Source organism: Lepus europaeus, chromosome 3 (assembly GCF_033115175.1).
Source record: "Lepus europaeus isolate LE1 chromosome 3, mLepTim1.pri, whole genome shotgun sequence".
NCBI lineage: Eukaryota > Metazoa > Chordata > Mammalia > Lagomorpha > Leporidae > Lepus > Lepus europaeus.
The window spans coordinates 137,416,699-137,437,849 of NC_084829.1; the positions used below are offsets into that span (position 1 = coordinate 137,416,699).

Consider the following 21,151-nt stretch of genomic DNA (forward strand, 5'->3'; position numbering starts at 1 on the left):
ATTGGACCTAGAGCTAAGAACATTTCTCGAACAAAAAATTTGGGCAGGAAACCATGAGCTGTTTACGTTGAACTCACATTGCTACCGGTAAGAGGGCAGGGTTGCAGAAAGCAGGGGACGTCTGGGGGTAGGAGGACAGTCCACAAGAACTTGTTGCTCTTGGGTTGTTTGGAATGTAAGCAGCATGCAGCGGCACTAGGGGCTCCTGATAGGATTTGAGTTAAAGTTTTAACCTACATTAATAATGCGAAACAGTCTTTTGTTGCTTTTAGTTGTAGCTATTAACTGTGTTTTTTTTTTTTTTTTTTTTTTTAAGATTTACTTACTCATTTGAAAGACGGAAGTACAAAGAGAGAGAAACACTGAGAGAGATCTTTCACCTGCTGGTTTGTTACCCAAATGGCTGCAACAGCTGGGGCTGGGACAGGCCAAAGCTAAGAACCTGGAACTCCATCCAGGTCTCCCCAAGTAGAGACCCAGGCACTTGAGGGCCACCTTCTGCTGCTTTCCCAGGCATATTAGTGGGGTGCTGGTCAGAAGTGGAGCAGCCGAGACTCGAACCAATGCTCATGCTGCTGCCACCATGTTAGCCCCTGTCAATGGACTAACCTCCTCCATCTTGCCTCTCTTCCAACCTCTGGGCTATGATTAAATTTAGAACATCACAGAATTCTTCTCTTATTAAGGACAACAAAAAGCCCCCACTAAATTATGGAGAGGACTCTTTCTCTTACTACACAAGAACAATAATTTATGTTTATATGCCAGAACTACTCATGAAGAATTAAATACAGCCTCCTACGGTAGCCCATAGCATGCTATCTCGTGAAGGTGTGTGCCTGGCTTATTCACCCTAAACGTGGATTATCTATGATTGCATAGCAGTCAGTGGTCCTTACCCTCGACTTAGTGGTATTTATAAAATGATTGATCTTTATGAAATTCTTATAGCACTAAATACATATGATAAATACTTAGAAACCAACTGCAGAAGTGTGCTTGTTAGAAACTAATAAACAAAGGGACCACAGAACATCCACTTGGATCAACCCTGCAGCCAGTCTGGAAAGCATTTGTTGAGTGCTGATGATGTCCGAAGCAGCAGCACTCCATGGGCCTTCAGCATGAGACTTGCATGCGTGAGCCAATTGCTCACAAGAGGCAGGACAAAACAAGGACTGGAGAACCGAGAGCAGAAACAAGTCCTCGTGGAAGTGACACATCCGACAAAATGCTCTTATCCCAGGCACTTTATTGCTGGGCCATGAATTTGCTTGCACTCCCATGCCTTGGCTCAGTAGAGGATGGGGGAAAGGGAGCTCTTGGGTTAGATTTCCATTTGTACATATAATCCCCATTCCTCCATAAACTGCATGAGATAGACTTCCTCTTCTTCGGGTGTCTTGTCGGCCGCCTGCTTTTCAAAGAGCCTGGAGAGCAGGCTTTCCTCCATGGGTTCATCACACTTGGAATGCTCACAGCCTTTGGGCTCCTGGTCAAAGCTAGGTAAGGAAGGTATACACAGCCGGCCAGTCCGAGGGTCCCAATCCACCACTGTCATCGATGGCTCCTCCTCCGGCCCCTCTTCTGAGTCTCTTTGCCCCTGTGCCAGGTGCTCCAAGTCTCTAAGCTGAGGGGTATACGGATGCAGTAATGTTTGTGGACCCAAGTTTGCCAGAGCTACCTGTTGCGTAAGTGACATTCCTTGTATGGCTGCCTCCTTCTGATCTCTGTGTTCCCACCAAATGTTGTTTTTTATATCATATTCATCTTCCATGACAGTTTGGTCTCTGGGTATCGTTCTGCTCAGTGACTCTTGCTGGATTAGGGAAGGGCTTCTGGGGCTTTCCCCAGAGTCACAGAAAATTTCCACCACGTGTGATGCATACCCGAAGTGTTTCACCTCCAAGTCCTCCTGCTGGGACGCCAGCTCCCAGCTGGGATCTGAATCCTTAAGGCTGAATCCATCCCTACCTTCTTCCAGGAAACTCATATCCTTCTGGGGAGTTTTAGAATCATCCAGAATGTTGAGGGTGATAAAATTAATCATGATTTTTTCAGGAGGCACAAAGAATATTTTGTCAACTTCATTTCCATAGATCAAAATCTATAAAGAGAGAAGGCAATGATTTTTGCTTTTTCACTTTAGACAGACATTAAAAATGGATGTTAAGTGGAATTTCTAGTGTCACCAGATAGCTTTACAGACTTGCTCTTTCAAGTTCATGGAAATGAGAGAAATGTTTGGAAGAGACAGAAACCCCTACTCATTGGGAGACAAGAGACGCCAATATGCCTATGGATTACAGCGTGGATCACTGGGGCGCCTTTACCCAGTCCCAGGCTTTGTGTGTGGCTGCCGGCTCCTCTGACTTGGCTGAAGAATTACAGGTGATTTGCTTAATTTCTTGAAACTTTTTAATTCTGTAAAAATCAGAATGTGTCACAGGAAGGAAAGCAAAGGCTAAGACAGAGTTTGCAAAATTGCCTTGTGATTTATAGCAAATGTACTGTGTCCTTGTTAATCAGCTGGGGTTATGTGAGCTACTAGCCTTTTGTTGGAATGTGAGGCTATTTGAAAAAAGTTTGTGGAAATGTGGAATTAAAAGATAAGCTGATTTTGGTGCAAAAATTTTGAAATCTATGCATCATTTTTTCATAATGTGCAGTTTTTCTGAACTTTTTGAAGATCCCCCTGTGTACATGGATTTCAAAATTTTTTGCACCCGAGTAAACCTATTTTTAATTTCATTTTCCATGAACTTTTGAAGTCCCTGTACTGTAGACATGAAATGTGGTTGATGGGTATGAAAACTGGATGTCGAGAGGGAGTAGGAACAAGAGTGGTGGTTCTTCTTACTTCCCCTGTGCACCATCTTAATTACACTAAATAAAGCCAGAAAGGGCAAAACACCTGTTGGCTTATGACAGATAAACTCTAAATCATGTCAGGGGTGCTCATTTGAGAGTGAAATATTCCTTGCCGGGGAGGGGAGAGGCAGACATTTGGTGCAGTGGTTAAGTTGCAGCCTGGGACACCTCCATCCCATATCAGAGTGTCTGCTTCTGGTTCCAGCTCTTCCACTTCCCATTCAGCTTCCTGCTAATGTGTTTCCTGGGAGGCAGCAGGTGATGGCTTAAGTTTGGGTTCCTGCCACCCAGGTGGGAGACCTAGTTTATGTTCTAAGCTCCTGGCTTTGGCCTGGCCCAGCACTGGCTGTTGCAGGCATTTGGGGACTGAAACAGCAGATAGAAAATTTCTCTCTGTCTCTCAAATAAAATGAAAATAACTAAATAAAAATTGAAATATATATTTATTTTAAAAAGTAACAATAAATAGAATATTAGTGGGTGTACATGGACTGTGTTTTAAGAGACTGTCAATAAGGACTTATTTTACAGTTCTCATTGTCATCCTAAGATGGAATTTCACTTAACATTATAAAATAGAATACTTTAAAAAAAGATTTATGTATCTATTTGAAAAGCAGAGTTGTAGGGGTGGGTGGGGAGGGGAAAGAAAGAGAAAGAGAGAGAGAGAGAGAGGTATCTTCCATCCTCTGATTCACTCCCCAAATGGCCACAACAGCCAGCTTTGGACCAGGCTAAAGCCAGGAGCCAGGAATGCCCCTGGTCTCTTGTATAGATGGTAGGGGCTCAAGTACAGCATCTTCCACTGATTTCCCAGGTGCATTAGCAGGGAGCTGAATTGGAAGAGGAGCAACTGGGACTCAAACCCTCGTTTATATGAGATGTTGGTACTGAAGGAGGCGGATTAACCCGCTGTGCCATAACACCCACCCCCAAAAAACAATCTTTAGCCTCATTTTTAAACAAAATTTTTATTTCAAAGAAAAAACACATCATGAATTCTGTGAATTTTCCTCCCAGGAAAGGTCTCCCTGTGCCATAAGAAGCTTATTCTGGGGTCTGGTATAGTGTCACAGCAGGTTAAGCTGTTGCCTGCATCCCCTATGAGGTTTGAGTCCTGGCTGCTCTACTTCTGATCCAGCTCCCTGCTAATGTGCCTAGGAAAGAAGCAGAAGATGGCCCAAGTGCTCGGCCCCTTTACCCACATAGGAGACCCAGATGGAGTTCTAAGCTACTAGCTTCTGCCTAACCCAACTCCCGCCGTTGCGACCATTTGGGGAGTGAACCAGTGGATGGAATATCTCTCTCTGTCTCTGTCTCTCTCTCTGTAACCCTGCCTAAGTAAATCAATCTTATATAAAATAAAGCCTACTCTGACAAATGCAAGTGAATAAATAGAAAAAATTGAACACTGAACCAACAGAAATAATAGTATGCTATCATGTACACATATATACACATGAACATATCTTTTAATAATTCCCAAAGAAATAATTATTATTGTTGCACTCATGCTTGGCCTTTCAGGAGCCTTGGAAGATGGTCCTGTAACGTGGGGTTTACTCCTTCGTCTTCTTTCTTGCCTCTTCTTGCCGTGAAGGTTCAGGTCCAGCCCTGTTCCTCCCAAGGGCTCTGACATTCCCTGTCCAACTCGGGCCCAAATCCCATTCTCCTCTTTAAGACCCCCATCTTTTCTCCCTTGGGCCACAGGCATGGCCCCCAGCTGTTTTTCTGGTTTCTAGTTTTCCTCCCCCTAACACTGTTCTAGAACTGATATCCAGTTGCATCCAAACCACAATATTGACTACAACATTCCCAACTTAACACCCTCTGGGGATTTCTTTGTGCTGACATAATAAAGCCAAGCCCTTGCCATAGTGCCAATCCTTCTACGACCTGGCCCTCCTACCCAACCTCCAGTCTCATCTGTCCTTGCCCCTCCTCAGGAAACTTCCGGTTTACCAATGCGATGTGGTTTCCCACACATCCACTCCCTTCGCCTCTGCTGTTTCTTCTGCCAGCATTAAATGCCTTGACTCACTCACCCTTCACCACTAGGCTCTAGCATGGCAACTGATCCCCCATGAAGCGTTTTGGGACCTCCCTGTACCCCCAGCACCCCAGGGCCTGCTTTCATCTCACCCTTCATGCACTATTCTGGAAGTCCAGTCCCTGACTAGTCCTCACCCCGCAGAAGAGCAGTGACCATGACTTAAATACCTTGTGTACACCAGGATGTTGTCTAATCCAGTCACAAAGCATAAAATGTTTTCAATGCTAAGGAATCTTTTATCTTTGGTTCTGTTTATGAGCTAATGCATCCCTGGAAGTAATTTAAACTTATCAGCCATTTAGCTTTCAATGCACTCTGCCCTTAAATGGAGTTATATCTTTTTCTAGAGTCTTCTCTATCTTCTATGTTCTAGAGTCTTCTTTATCCTCTGGCACTCACCAAATTTGCTGGGTGTTTCTCTTTGCCAACGTGGATATATCGGTAGATGGAATATCCCATCACAGAAAAGAGAAACACGGCCACAGATATTGGCAAAACATACCAGAAGATGATTTTAACCTTTAGTGCTGATGTTTGATCTGTGGAAAAAAGGAGGAAAGGGTTGCAGAGTTGTGATTATATGGAGTGGGAAGGCTTTGGCAATGTCAAGAGACTTTGGACACTTCAGTTACATTCAAGAACCCAGTTGTCTCATCAATACCTTGAGACATCTGCGCTCAAAGTTGCCAGGGGCCTCAGAATTCTCACTCTGACAATGTGAATTAAGATATTATCTGGACTCACATCCAACCTTTATAGTAAGGATACATTGATAATCCAAGTCAGCAGATATCTCAACATTGTATGTCTTGCTAAAAAGTTCATGCTGGCTCATGTATTTGAAGGTAAGTACATCTGATATCTGGGTAACTCTCAGCGTTTCAAACCAAACAAAAAACTCTCTGATCCTTATTAAGCTGTTCCACTTGCCCATGTCACTCGTTTGGCTCAATCTTTTCTGGTATTGGTTGGCCAGATTTTCTGGGTAGGACCAGAGTTTAGGGAGGTGTGTGGGGAGCTGGCTGAGCAGCTAAGTACTGAGAATGGCAGCAAAGTCCTTCTATGTCCAGCTGTGCTGTAGACCCACAATGAGTGAAAGGTCGCAGAGCAACGAAAAGGCCTGGGGGAGAGTTTTAAGAAAAGAAGCCTTGGCCTATCATTGACCAGAATATAGAGTTGAGGCTCACCATGACTAACTTACCAAAAAAAAAAAAAGTTCATGGAGAATGAAATGGAAAGATGTTTATTTTTGTGCAAAAACAGTTGAAATCTATGCATATGAAGGGTCTTCAAAAAGTTCAGGAAAATTGCATATTATAAACACTGTGTGTGCCTTTCAAAAAATTTTTTGCAATAAAGTAAACTTATTTTTTAACCATTTTCCACAAAATATTTAAAGTACCCTTATATATGGTAAACTCCTATAGAGATTGGAATGGTTAATTTTATTTTAATTAATTAATTAATTTCTAATTTTATTTTTATTTTTATTCAATTTTTTATTCAGTAAATATAAATTTCCAAAGTACAGTTTATGGATTACAATGGCTTTCCCCCTCATAATTTCCCTCCCACTCGCACCCCTCCCATCTCCCGCTCCCTCTCCCATTCCATTCACATCAAGATTCATTTTCAATTATCTTTATATACAGAAGATCGATTTAGTATATATTAAGTAAAGATTTCATCAGTTTGCACCCACACAGAAACACAAAGTGTAACATACTGTTTCAGTACGAGTTATAGCATTACTTCACATTGGACAACACATTAAGGACAGATCCCACATGAGAAGTAAGTACACAGTGACTCCTGTTGTTGACTTAACAATTTGACACTCTTGTTTATAGCATCAGTAATCTCCCTAGGCTCTAGTTATGAGTTGCCAAGCCTTTTGAGTTCGCTGACTTCAATCTTATTTCGACAAGGTCATAGTCAAAGTGGAGGTTCTCTCCTCCCTTCGGAGAAAGGTACCTCCTTCTTTGATGGCCCCGTTCTTTCCATTGGGATCTCACTTGCAGAGATCTTTCATTTAGGTCTTCTTCTTTTTTTTTTTTTCCAGAGTGTCTTGGCTTTCCATGCCTAAAATACTCTCATGGGCTCTTCAGCCATATCCAAATGTCTTAAGGGCTGATTCTGAGGCCAGAGTGCTATTTAGGACATCTGCCATTCTATGAGTCTGCTGTGTATCCCACTTCCCATGCTGGATCATTCTCTCCCTTTTTGATTCTATCAGTTAGTATTAGCAGACACTAGTCTTGTTTGTGTGATCCCTTTGACTCTTAGACCTATCAGTGTGAGCAATTGTGTTTAAACAGGCAGAGTGGATAGTGAGAGAGAGAGACAGAGAGAAAGGTCTTCCTTTTCCATTGGTTCACCCCCCAATGGCTGCTGTGGCTGGCGCACTGTGACCGGCGCACTGTGCTTATCTGAAGCCAGGAGCCAGGTGCTTCTCCTGGTCTCCCATGTGGGTGCAGGGCCCAAGGACTTGGGCCATCCTCCACTGCACTCCTGGGCCACAGCAGAGAGCTGGACTGGAAGAGGAGCAACCAGGACAGAATCTGGCATCCCGACTGGGACTAGAACCTGGGGTGCCAGTGCTGCTGGCGGAGGATTAGCCTATTGAACTGTGGCGCCGGTCATGGAATGGTTAATTTTATATATGAACATGGTTAGGCCACAGTACCCAGAAATTTGGCCAGATAATATTCTAGGTATTTAGAGAAACATTTTTCCAGACCATAGCAGAGAGCTGGATTGGAAGTGGAGCAGCTGGGTTTTGAACCGGTGCCCATATAGGATGCCGGCACTTCAGGCTAGGGCGTTAACCCAGTGCGCCACAGCACCGGCCCCAAGAGTAACATTTTTAATCAGTAGGTTTTCAGTAAAGTACATTCCCTTCTACAATGTAAGTGGGCCTAACCCAATCAATTGAAGACTTTGATTTAAAAAGAGTGATAGGGGTTGGTGAGGGGAGCATTGTGGTACAATAGGTTAAACCACCTCTCGGACACTCCCATCCTATATCTGAGTGCCTGGTTCAAGTCCCAGATCAATCCTTCTGATCCAGCTTCCTGCTAATGTGCCTGGGAGTCAGCGGATGTTGACTCAAATGCTTGAGTCTCTTCCACCCACATAGGAGAGTGGGATGGAGTTTCTGGCTCCTGGCTTCAATCTGGCCCAACTCTGGCTGTTGAAGACATATGGGGAGTGAACCTGCAATGGAAGATACCACTCTCTTGCTCTCCTTTTCCCTTTCTCTCTCTCTCTCCTCTGTGTCACTCTGCTTTTCAAATATATACACAATTATCAACACAAAGACTGATAACCCTGAAGCAGAGGGCATTCTGCCAGCAAACTGCCTTTGGACATGAACTGTAACATCAGTTTTCCGTAGGCCTCCACTGCCTGCCCAAGAGATCTTAGACTTGCCAGCATCCACGATCCTGACAGCTAACTCCTAAAGATATTTCTCTCTCTCTATCCTATTGATTCTGTTTCTCTGGAGAATCCTGACTTACACAGCAGTAGAAAAAGGAGCAACTTTAGCACAAATGACACATGTCCTAGCATATCCCTTACATGCTAATATAATCAGTATGCTTGCCGTGGGTGCCTTCTAACTTACATGGATATTGGTTGCTCTTGATGCCTGGGCTTGGGAGAAACCAACAGTCGGTATCTGGTTAACATTTCAGTTAAAGACTAGAAACAGGCCATGGCCTAGTGGTTAAGATGAAGGTTAAGATACTTGGCAACCCATCTCTGGGTGCCTGTGTTCAATATCCTGCTCTGATTCCAGACTCCAGCTTCTTGCTAACACAGACCCTGAGAGATAGTGGTGATGGCTCAAGTAATTGGGTTCCTGTCACCCATGTGGGAACCCTGAATTGAGTTCCTGACCCCTGGCTTGGCCATGGCCCAGCCCTAGCTTTTTTGGCCGTTTGGGGAGTGAACCACTGAATGGGAGGGATTGAGTGCATGCTTGCTCTCTCCTTGTCACTCTGCCTCTCCAATAAGTAATAAAAATAAAATTTAAAAAAAGACTGGCAGGGCTGGTTATAGTGGCATAGTGGGCTAAGCCACTGCTTATGATGCCAGCGTATCATATTAGAGTGCTTGTTCGAGTGCTTGGCTGCTCCACTTTTAATTTAGCTCCCTGCTTATGTGTTTGGGAAAGCATAAGAAGATAGCCCAAGTACTTGGGCCCCTGCCACATGGGAGGCTCAGATGGAGTTCTAGGCTCCTGTCTTTGGCCTGGCTCAGGCCTGGCCTTTGTAACCATTTGGGGTGTGAACCAGTGGATGAAATATCTGTCTGTTTGTCTGTCTGTCACACTGCCTTTCAAGTAAATAAATAGATAATTTTTTTTAAAAAGACTGGAGTGGCAGAGGTGATCAACAATAGCCAGTAGTACAAATCCCAGGCTCATCTGTCTAACCTGGATGTTACAGGCTCCACACAGCAATGTGCCAAGGCTGCAAGGTGCATGTGACAGGTGTCTGGACACCACTTAACCCTACTCTAGGCTATAGCTCAGTTCATCCCTCTGATGCAGTGCTTGTCCCTGGGCTGAGTCTGTCCTAATTAAAAGAACTCAAGGAGCCGGTGCTGTGGCATAGTGGATTAACTCTCCACCTGTGGCACTGGCATCCCATATAGGTTCTGGATTGTGTCTTGGCTGCTCTTCTTCCAGTGCAGCTCTCTGCTATGGCCTGGGAAATCAGTAGAAGATGGCTCAAAGTGCTTGGCCCCCTGCACCCACGTGGGAGACCCAGAAGAAGCTTCTGGCTGCTGGCTTCATATGGACTAGCTCTGGCAGTTGTAGCCATTTGGAGAGTGAACCAGAGGATGAAAGATCTCTCTCTCTCTCTGCCTCTCCCCACTCTCTGTCTATAACTCTGCCTCTCAAATAAAATAAATAAGATCTTAAAAAAAAAGTCCTGAGCACAGTGACTGAGGCATTTCGTGTGCACCATGGTGCACACATTCAGTCAACTTAACAAACCACGTTTGTATTTAGAGACTGGCGAGCAGAAATCTTTTTCAATGAAGCTGAAAGAGGTCCTACTGATGTGTTAGGAAGCCGAACCTTCTAGCAGTGCCTGGAAATGGGTCTCTGGCCATCTAATAGCTGGGATGCCATGGGAAAGTTCAAGAATCAGAAAAGGCACTATGATTTTGTTCTTCCTTGTACACTAGTGAGAAAGTGGGCTCCATCGGGTTCTTAGGAAGAACTTAATTTAATCTGTGCTTCCGTTCCCTGAGCCCTGCCAACTGGATAAATGATTCTCCTTGGCAATTCACTCCTGCCACTGGCACTGACAAAGCTGTTAGTAAACAGAGCATTTTTTCCAAAAATGATAATGATTTCCTCAATCCGCCTTGTTTTGCTGTTTTACTTGTGTGATGTTTTCATTTCCTTTAACACATGCTTGAGAACCCTCCATCTTATGTTTTTTTTTAAAAAATTATTTATTTAATTGAAAGGTAGAGAGAGATATCAGTCTTCCACCTGCTGGTTTACTCCCCATATGGTTGCAATGGCCAGTGTTGGACTGGTCAGAAGCCAGGAGCCAGGAGCTTCTTCCGGGTCTCCCATGTAGGTGCAGGGGCCCAAGTACTTGGGCCACCCTCTGCAGGGAGGTGGATCAGAAGTGAAGCTGCTGGGATTCCAACCAGAACTCCAACATGGGTGGCTGCGGCTTAACCTGCTGTGCTACAGCGCCAGCCCTAAAAGTATTTTCAGATAATGCTTTTTTTTTCTAGTAATAAAAATTGTCTGCTGCTTCTGAAAGCTGGGAGCTTCTATTGATCAGCATGATTTTGACTTTAAAGAAGAAAACAAGACACATGCGAGAATTCTTAACTGTTATTGCGTAAGATAGGAAGCTATGAGACTGTGGGAGGATTGTTGGCAGTGGTTTAGAACCCAGTGCTTAGAGTTCCCCTAGGGGTGAAAACACTCTGTGCTGTTGGCCAGGCTCAACGTCCCAGTTCAGGCTGTTCCATGCATTGCTGGTGACAGATATTTCTTTCTGCCTTTGCCTCAACCTGTTCGTCTTCTGTCCTAGAACGTTCAATGTATTTCTAACGATAGATATTTCTGCCTCTGTCTTAACCTGTTTCTCTTTGATGTGCGTTTGTCAAAACCTTGTCAAAACTGCCTGCCTTCTAGTTTTATCTGATTTCCTTCCTTAGACAAGCAGAGTTTTTTTTTTTTTTTTTTTTTTGAACTTACCTTCCAATGTACTGATGCACTGCTTCTCGGAAGGCTTAGCAGGGCGAGGCGGCCCCGGCACGAAGGACACCACGTGCACACAGTACAGAGTGGCCGGCTCCAGCCAGGTGAGCACCAGCGTGTGGTTGGTCACGTACTGGGACCACTAGGACAGGGAATGGCAAACAGCAGTCAGCACCAAAGACTTCTGGGACCACCCCAGACAACTCACTCCAGAAGGAGATAAAAGAGGGAGACACCATTCCATCCTTGACTGTCTCACCAAGCTTTCCAGTTTAGCAATGATTTCAAAATACCCCTTCCCTTCAGCTCAGCAACGCATGGCTAGGATCTGGACCAAATCTCTAGAGTAACCCTGGATGCCTCTCTCATTCAGCTTTGTTCTGTGTTCTTGCTAACATTTTTTTTTTTTTCCTTTTCCTTCTGGGAGAGGGATTGATAGGTTATGCAAGTAAAAGCACTCCATCAAAGTGAAGGGTTGCCCTCCCACAGCAGCATCACACACTGCTCCAGTCACATCTCAGTTTTCTACACATCGGCTTTAGCTGTGTCTTCCACGGCATCTCTTGAATAGCACATCTTCCGGATTCACATGGGGGAACGGAAAGCAGCGGTAGGGCCGCTGGCTCCAGCCTTAGCTACAGAAAGTGGTGTCCAGAGTGAAGGGGCCCCAGTCCACCCCCGGCTTACCATTCTTTTGGATTTAGTGTTGTACACGGACACATTGTACTTCAGGTTGGAGTATATCTGTTGCATGGACACAGCACGGTCTTCCGGATTTTTCTTCCACTTCTCTGGAGCCGTCAGGACAATAGAAATGGACTTCTCATCAGGAGTCAGAGCAACGCCTGGGGGCCCAATTTGTGCTTAAAGGGAAGGAGAGAGGGAGATTGCACTTTCCGAAGTAAGAATCGCCTTGGAGAAAACCGCAGTATGATCCTTCTCCATTCAAAGGCCAAAGAGCTCGTACAGAAGCCTCCGAGTGTACCAAGGTGGACCCCAAGTTATGCCTGACCCTGAAGCAATCACTTGACACACCCAGATACTGTTAAAACAGCAAGTTCAGGGGTTGTATGTCCTGAGTTCTTAACCACATAAATCAACCACACTTCATGATGATGCAATCAAAAGCATCATATTTCTGTGACTCGAAAAGTCCATGTGAAAGGGCATTGACATGATTTGAAAAGTGAAAAAATCAGAGATGTGATTAGAATGCTCTAGAGCAGAGGTCAACAAACTTTTATCCTAAAGGTCTGGTTAGTAAATAGCTTAGGCTGAGCAGGCCTTGGGTCTCTGTTGCTGCTGCTCCACTCTGGGCGCAGTGAGAAAGCAGCCACAGAGGACAAGTACAGAACTGAGCATGGCCCGTGATTCAGTAACACTGTGTTTGTGAACAGACACTGAACTCCCATTGTCTTGTAATTTTCACATCACAAAATATTTTCTTGATTTTTCTAAACTGTCCCAAGTTATAAACAGCGCTCTTTGCTGCACTTGGCCTGAAGGCTGTAGTTTGCTGACTTCCGATCTGGCAGCACCTGGGGACAGGTGCCCACTGCAGGGCCTACGGGGCACTTTCAGAGTTCATTATGGTGGCCCTGAGTGGGTCCTTCATGGCTGAGTTATACCAGGGGACGGCAAAATTACGAAGTAAATACTAGGAAGTTGTTGCTTTAAATCTGAGCTGCACCTGTGAATTACATCAGCACACTACCAAAATTATGACAGAAAGAGCCTCAGCTGAGCATCCTGTGGACATAAACCAATGGTTTATACACTGATGATGTTACAAACAACTTCTTAATTTTCTTCAAGTTACATCGCCTTCACTAAACAGAGAATCAAATCAAAATTTGGTATACTTGACATTTAGCATCAGTTTTGGATCTGGGAAAGATCTTAGAGATCATCTGGTCAAACCTTTTACTGTAGATTTGAGTCCCTGAGACCCCTCTTGGCGTGGAGCCCCCTGACCTGCCCACTCAACCTGCCAGCACAGAACAGAGACCAGCTGAGCCCCTTTGGCTGGGGCAAGGCAGGGGGTCTCAGGAGCCGGGACCGTGACACCAGACAACTGGATTACTTACTTTCTAAAAAGGGATAAAATCGGCCAGTTTCAGCCCATTTGGAGCAATTCGTTTCCCAAATGGCCTTCACTTTGGCATAATACTGGTGTTCGTAGTCGGAGGTTTCAGCAGAAAGATCACAGAAGGTTCTATTGATATTTCTGCATTCGGGTTTATTCAGCCATTTCTTTTGTCCATATCTGCTAAGAAGGAAACTGTGAATTAATAATGCGGTGCCCTCCATGCTTCCCAATTAGGGAAAAAACAAGTCATTATTTAAAAGTGAATGGGAGACCTTCTCTTCAGAAAAACAAAAGTGCCTGTCATTGAGATAAAAAAGAATCCACTTTTGCCTCTGGCAATTTTTTCATTAGCTGTCAGGGACATGAGTCAGAGTTTCTGTAACCACCTTTCTTTTCTGTGGATTATAATGTGGATAGTACAGTTTGAAAGAGTCTTTTATTTTTATTCTTTGGCTATAATAAAATTTTTATATTTTTTTATGATCCATTCTTCTAGAATTTGTTCAGTGTAAGTTTTTAGTTTCCCATGCATAGGAGGGCAATATGATGAGTTGTTTTAGGAAAAGGTAGTTCCCCCCTGCCCCGGAAGCAAAATTACCTTGACATTCTCATAAAATTTAAAAATCTGTTGGCATCAAGAGTTCTGGGGCAAATTCACTGCATTGAAATACATATCAAGGCCGGCGCCGCGGCTCAATAGGCTAATCCTCCGCTTGCGGCGCCGGCACACCGGGTTCTAGTCCTGGTGGGGACGCCGGATTCTGTCCCGGTTGCTCCTCTTCCAGTCCAGCTCTCTGCTGTGGCCCAGGTCCTTGGGCCTTGCACCTGCATGGGAGACCAGGAGAAGCACCCGGCTCCTGGCTTCGGATCAGTGCGGTGCGCCGGCCGTAGCGGCCATTGAGGGGTGAACCAATGGAAAAGGAAGACCTTTCTCTCTGTCTCTCTCACTGTCCACTCTGCCTGTCCAAAAAATAAAAATAAAAATAAATACATATCAAAATCTGCTTTTTTTTTTTTTGACAGGCAGAGTTAGACAGTGAGAGAGAGAGAGACAGAGAGAAAGGTCTTCCTTCCATTGGTTCACCACCCAAGTGGCCGCTATGGCCAGCGCGCCGGGCCGATCCGAAGCCAGGAGCCAGGTGCTTCCTCCTGGTCTCCCATGCAGGTGCAGGGCCCAAGCACTTGGGCCATCCTCCACTGCCCTCCCGGGCCACAGCAGAGAGCTGGACTGGAAGAAGAGCGACTGGGAAAGAATCCGGCGCCCCAACCGGGACTAGAACCCCGGGGTACCAGCGCCGCAGGCGGAGGATTAGCCTAGTGAGTCGTGATACTGGCCAAAATCTGCTTTTTCTTTCTCTCTCTCTCTTTTTTTTTTTTGACAGGCAGAGTGGACAGTGAGAGAGAGACAGAGAGAAAGGTCTTCCTTTTGCGGCCGGCGCACCGCGCTGATCCTATGGCAGGAGCCAGGTGCTTATCCTGGTCTCCCATGCAGGTGCAGGGCCCAAGGACTTTGGGCATCCTCCACTGCACTCCCGGGCCACAGCAGAGAGCTGGCCTGGAAGAGGGGCAACCGGGACAGGATCGGTGCCCCGACCGGGACTAGAACCTGGTGTGCTGGCGCCACAAGGCGGAGGATTAGCCTAGTGAGCCGCAGCGCCGGCCCAAAATCTGGTTTTTCAATAATGGTTATGATGATGATGGTATTGAGTAGGTTGTTCACAATGATCTTTCTTTTATTAAAAAATACAACACCCAAGGAAAATAAGCATGAGGAAATATTTTTAGCACTTTTGAGGTGGGAGAGACTGAATTTAAGCAATGTGAGGACTCAGTGAAAGGGACAGAGTTGTATGGGAGTGTACTGGGGGTACCAGGTGACGAGTGGCATCCTGGAGAGCTGAGAGGAAACTGCTAGGTCCAGGTGGAAGATGTACATGGCTTGAACAAGGATGCTGGCAGAACGAATGCTTATGACAAAATCAAGAAATATTAGGGGAAAGGACATGATGATTGAGAGTATGTAAGAGATAAGGGCAGTGACCATGTCTCTTTCTATCTGGGGCAGGTGGGTGGAATGGTGGTAACATTTACCTTCTAGATTAGGAACACAGAAGAAGAGCAAATTTGGGAAATGTGGGTGGGAGGGCTCGGAGGAAGGAAAGATACTGAGTTCAGTTTTGACTTGCAGAACTTGAGGTGTGTAAGAGCTATCCAAATGTGGATACCCAGAAGAGAGGTGTGAGTGGGAGGTAGACATTTGGGAGTCAGGGCCATAAAACAGATCATTGAAGGCATAGACATGAATGAAATTATCCACGGAGACAAAGAAACGTCTAAGACAAGACTTTAAGAAAGTCAAGATTTAACGGCTGGATACAAAGTAGACTTGGAAATAGCAGCTAAAGAGGATGAACTGAAGGGTGGCTTCACAAAAGTCAAGGGATGAGTGTGTCTTGAGGAGGAGGACATGCCAGCGTTTACGGATGTCTTCTCTATCCAGAATGTGGCAGCAGATCGTGACAGCAATGTCTCCCATTTCTCCAGTACCAAATTTGCTGAAGGACCTTGGGAACATAGTCAGATGTGTTGACGGTCTTCCGAGTGATCACTAGTGCTGAGGGGCTCCCAGACTTTTAAAAAAATTCAAGTTTATTAGAGATAGTGAGAGTGAGAGATAGAGAGAGAGGAAGAGGGAGAGATAGGGCAGGGAGAGAGAGGGGGAGAGAGGGAGATTCTTTTATCCACGGGCCTATTCCTCTAATGCCCACAAGAGCCAAGGCTGGGTCAGGCCAAAGCCAGGAGCTAGAAACTCCATCTGGGTCTCCCATGTGGGTGGCAGGGACCCAAATACTTCAGTTATTACTTGCTGCCTCCCAGGGTGCATATCAGTGGGAAGCTCTAACTGAGAGCAGTGCCGGGACTTGAATCCAGGTGCTTTGATCTTGGATGTGGGTGTCCCAAGCAGCATCTTAACCACTACACCAAACTTTTACTGACGATGGTGCACTTTGCCCAACTCACAAAATATGCATTTATCTAACATTTTAAAAGAAAAGTTTTACAAGATATTACTTAAACCCTTTTCCCATTCTATACTACTCCATTCCATCCCTTACCATTAAATGCTAGTTATGTCTCACAAAACAGACTTCATCACCTACCAACAGGTCTTGACTTGTGGTTTGAAAAACATTGTCATGGCCTGTTTAACCCTTCCCCCCTCAAACTTCCTTACTCTGCAGGGAAGCTTCGCATGACAGCTGCTGATGAAAGAGAACATGGTTCTTAAAATAGACGTGAGCAGAATGAATGACAAATGGTCCAGGACTGGACATGAGCAAAGTGAACGACAGGACAGGTACCACTCAACAGTCCGGTAATGATGCTTCTTACACTTGGCAAATATTCAGGTGGGGTCCTCAGGAGTCTGCCTGCTTTCTATAACTGGAAACGTTTATCAAGCGTGTGTTAGGTGCTGGGATTGGTGTTTAGGATTTACGTGCTTTAACTCACTGAATTTTCCCAATAACCCTAGGAAGTAGTTGCCATTATTTTCATCCCATTTTACAGATGAGGACACTGATGCTCAGTGTAACCAAGGGATCCATTCAAGTTCACATGACTAGTAAAAGGCAAATCTGAGATTTGAACCACTTTTTTTCTGAGGTCAAATTTTCTGTTTTTTAATGCTGCATTCTAATTCCTATATTACATTTTTTGGTAGATACGTTACACTTTTGTCAAACTTTCATCTTGGAAACAAACCACTCGGAAGCACAAAAGTAAAATATGTAGCCAGCCCGAGGTTATGCACTAGGTCCGCAGTTGGCTGTGAGCTCGGTGTGAGTCTAGAGTGGAGCTCGGAGCCCTGTGTCAGTGAAACACGTCACCCTCTGTCCTGCCCAGCTTCCACAAGCACGGGTGGCAAGATCTCTGACATGGCTAGGATCATTTAAAATACTCTCTTTCGACAGTATGCTAAATTGATCGTCTGTATATAAAGATAATTGAAAATGAATCTTGATGTGAATGGAAGGGGAGAGGGAGAGGGAGATGGGAGGGTTGCAGGTGGTAGGGAAGTTATGGGGGGGAAAGCCATTGTAATCCATAAGCTGTACTTCGGAAATTTATATTCATTAAATAAAAGTTAAAAAAAAATACTCTCTTTCATAAGTTGCTCAATCTAAACTATCCCCTATCTCCGAGCAGTGAGGACTCTGCCTGTGTTTTTTTTTAAAGGCCCATTCTGATTCACAGAAAAGCTCTTTGCTCCACCTAATGGAAGCAATGGCAAGGGCAAGCTCCAGAGCCATTTCTCTGCACAGCGATGTCTGCTTTCCTAAGACACCAGCTCCTGAGAAGCTCCTTGGAAGCAAGAATGAGGTTCTAGATCAATGAGGTCATTGTGAACAGCTGCTGACAACTCTGTCTCGTTTTTGTGGATGGAACATTTCTTTCTCAAATGCCAAAGGGACTTTATCCTCTTTTGTCATTATGGTCCATGTTTTTAAATTAAATTCAGAAAAATATCATCAAGAGAGAAATAAATCATGCTGAAACCCCTTACTCTGAAATGTCTGGTGGCCACGACTCTGAACATCTTGTCCTGCTTACATATAAACAGAGGAATGGTCAGTTTGCTTTATACACAAAACTTAGATCAGATCATACACACAGTTTTAATAAAATTAGTACATTTAATCTGAACTTTAAGAGTAAAAAGAAGCTAAAGTAAAATTAGAGGAATTACTGAAGTTCAAATGCTTTGTCACCATAAAGAGCCTAAGTTCATAAAAAAGCTTTTAAATTAAGAAAATGTTTATGAAAATTATTGAGAGTTAGTTACTAAAATAAAGAAAGCAGTCAGTTCTCCACATCTATGGATTCAACCAACTGAAAATATCTTGGAAAAAAAATTGCATCTGTACTAAGCATGCACAGACTTATTTTCTTGTCATTATCCCATAAACAATACAGTGTAGAAATTATTTTAATAGCTTTGACTTTGCAATAGATATTCTAAGCAATCTAAAGGTGATTCCATGTATCCAGGAAGATGTGGGTAGGTTCTGTGAAGGCAGTACACCATTTTGCATAAGGAGCTTAAACACCAAGGAGTTGACTATCCAGGGGAGATATGGAAGAATCGCCATTGGATACCTAGAGATGACTGCATTTTTCAGTTTAGAGCCCATTTAATGGCTTCCTACTTTGAAAATCAGTGTACTCTTAGCTCTTCACCATCTGTTGATCTGTTATATGAAGCTCAAACATTTACAAGAACATTCTTTAACCATATTTCCCATCACTAGTTGGTTTCAGTTCCGCATTCAGGTGGAGTCAATGCATGCCACCTGTCTTACCATAACTGGGTCATTACTAAGATATTTTGGGTTCATCATGGTCTCTCTGTTAGTGGGATATCTTCTGTAGTGATTGCTTTCCCTTGGCCACTGCCCCAACCTGGAGAAAGTCTCAGGGGAGTGATATCCTGAGTTTCCACCTGCTTGAAAATATCTTTTCATCAACCTTACCAAGAGGCTTAGGTCACACCTTTCTTCCTTTTAGGAGTTGTGTTCCGTTGAGTACTGCCAGACAGAAATTCCTTCCTCTCCCCTAGCTTGAGCTCTGCTTTTGCAAAGATGGCCATACATCATTTCATTTTTTAAAGTTCAAGAATTTCACTAAGAAATTTCTTGCTGCTGTTTTTATTAAGTTTTCCTAGCTATTGCTTGGATTTATAACATACAATTCCAAGTAATCTTTACTTCTTGTTCAATCATTGCTATCAGTTAGCTATAACAAGCTTTTCATGTTTATAGAATATTTTGGGTGCTGTACCAGTTCTTTTTGGTCTATTACTCTTTGAATGGGGCCAGCTCTTTGCTGGGTGTTATGAAGATGGGTGCAGGAGTAGGGGTCAGATAATGAGATACTGTTCTCTATAATTTTAAACTTGTTTCTGTAAAACAACCCCTCACCTATGTCCTCACGTTTTGGATGGCAGGAGGCTGATGTGGCTCATGGAATGTCCACAGGGTCATGACCTTCCTGAGCTGCCTCCCAGCCATCACCACCTCCCTCCTCTCCTGCACGTGTCTCACTCCAGGCTTCTCCCTGGGCTGAGACCTGGCCTCCACATGCATATGTCTCTTGAACCTGATTTCCGTTTCAGATCCTTCTCTGACATGCTGTGGCACCTACCTGGGACTCGATGGGGAATGTTTCATCAGTTTCTGGTGGTGGGAATCCTTGGATTCCCACACAGTTATGCTGTTAGGTAGACCTCTTAGTACTGCCACACTCTTGTGGGTCATTTTCTGCTGTTGGAACTTGAGAAGGTTTGGGTTTGATTTCAGCTTCTGCAGCTGTTTACCTTCAGATTCCACAATGTTGGGCTTGAATGCTTCATAGTTTGTGATCTGGGATTGTGGCTATTTTCTTTGTTCTCTGAAGATGGACGTTGTCCGTTTTGCATTTTTTCTTGTTAATATTTTTGAGGGAGAGGTGAAAAGTAAAAAGCCCATCCATTACAGGTTTTAATAGTAACAGCTATTTTCATAGAATTTGGCACTTGGTTTCATGAAGTCTAACAATACCTCCAATTCTAGTAAGCTTGGAAGTTACAGCAATAAGTTGCCTTGTTTTCTGAGCCACAGAATAATGCCATGACAAGCTTCTTTCCTCCTTAATTAACTCCTTCTAACTGAATACTCAATGCTTTTCTCTACATGAAGAAACCATTTTCTAACTTAATCTAATAAAACATCCCAAGAAAACTTAACATGAAAAATCCAAAGCTTTTCTGTTTCAAACACTAATGGAATAACATAGATGGTTTATATTGCACAATAAATAGGAGTCTGAATCATGTGTTTATAAATTAGTCAAAAAGGAAGTGTCCAACTCACATGAAATACTGCACAGTGTAAGTAACATCAACTCCGTGTAGACCCTCTGGTGGATTCCACTGTAGAACATTCTTCATGTTTATGGACAAGAAGGTGATATCTGTAGGTTTAGGCAAATCACCAGAGACACAGGGAACTGAAAAAGGAGTAGAGAAAAATTAAAGTTTTGGTGGAATGCAAGGAAAATACAATCTCTGTAGGATAAGCACTAGATCATCTCCAGAGATACCTCCAATGAACCATGCCTTTTAGTATGCATGTCCTGTGAATTTCCTCCCAAATGGAACCTGAGATGACCTTGTGGCCCACTTCAACTACAGATATCTGACAGAAGTGAGTATAGGACTGAGTCATAAAGAGGCTTGGGAGCTTCCACTTTTGCTCTTTTGAAAGCTGTGAATGCCATGTAAAACATGCCCATTGGAAGATCATGCTGAGAGGTGACCTGAAAGAGAGGCTCAGTTGACCTTGTATCTCAGCTGAGCCCAGCCTTCCAACTAAGGGGCTAGAAAGAAATCATTCCCGCCCCATATGCTGCATGAGAGACTCTAAATGAGACCAGCAGAAGAACCACCCTGCTGAACCCAGGTCAATCCCCAGAATTGTGAGAAATGATAAAAGTATTGTTTGTAAATACTAAGCTTTGGGGTACCTTATGATGCACCAGCAGATAACTGAAGCCTTCCTATATTAGATATGGAAATACATTTAGGAAAGATGCCCCAAAAAGGCCAGGGTTTTGGAAGTTAGAATTGAAGTCCATTTTACTAAGGTATATAATCAAGCAATAATAAGATTAAATTGGAAAGATTTACTTTATTTAATTAAATACTGACATGTTTACCTAATGGCATCCTAAAGGACCATTTTATAGAAATCCTCTGTAAAGAAATGGTAAAGAACTGAGAAACTACCCTAAAATTAGAAAGGGACAAGACAGAGTGGGGGATAATTTCTTATAAATGAAAACAAGGATGATCCTC

General features: G+C 43.9%; 1 protein-coding gene across 1 annotated transcript; it reads right to left on the reverse strand.

The window, feature by feature from the left end:
• Positions 1-1,327: 1,327 nt before the first annotated feature.
• Positions 1,328-20,286, reverse strand: IL20RA (interleukin 20 receptor subunit alpha). Its single transcript, XM_062187273.1, has 6 exons — positions 20,169-20,286; positions 13,256-13,434; positions 11,856-12,031; positions 11,166-11,310; positions 5,324-5,463; positions 1,328-2,107 (listed from the first exon to the last, which is right to left on the reverse strand). Exons 1-6 carry the CDS (start codon positions 20,243-20,245, stop codon positions 1,328-1,330), a joined length of 1,497 nt encoding a protein of 498 aa, XP_062043257.1. The 5' UTR covers positions 20,246-20,286.
• Positions 20,287-21,151: the final 865 nt, after the last annotated feature.

Excerpts from the sequence above, each read along its gene's own strand:
- IL20RA (XM_062187273.1), bottom strand. The coding sequence starts at position 20,245 with ATGAAGAATGTTCTACAGTGGAATCCACCAGAGGGTCTACACGGAGTT. Across the intron at positions 12,032-13,255 it reads ATTTTATCCCTTTTTAGAAA|CACAAATTGGGCCCCCAGGC; the intron begins GTAAGTAATCCA and ends CTTCCCTTTAAG. Across the intron at positions 11,311-11,855 it reads ACACTAAATCCAAAAGAATG|TGGTCCCAGTACGTGACCAA; the intron begins GTAAGCCGGGGG and ends TCCCTGTCCTAG.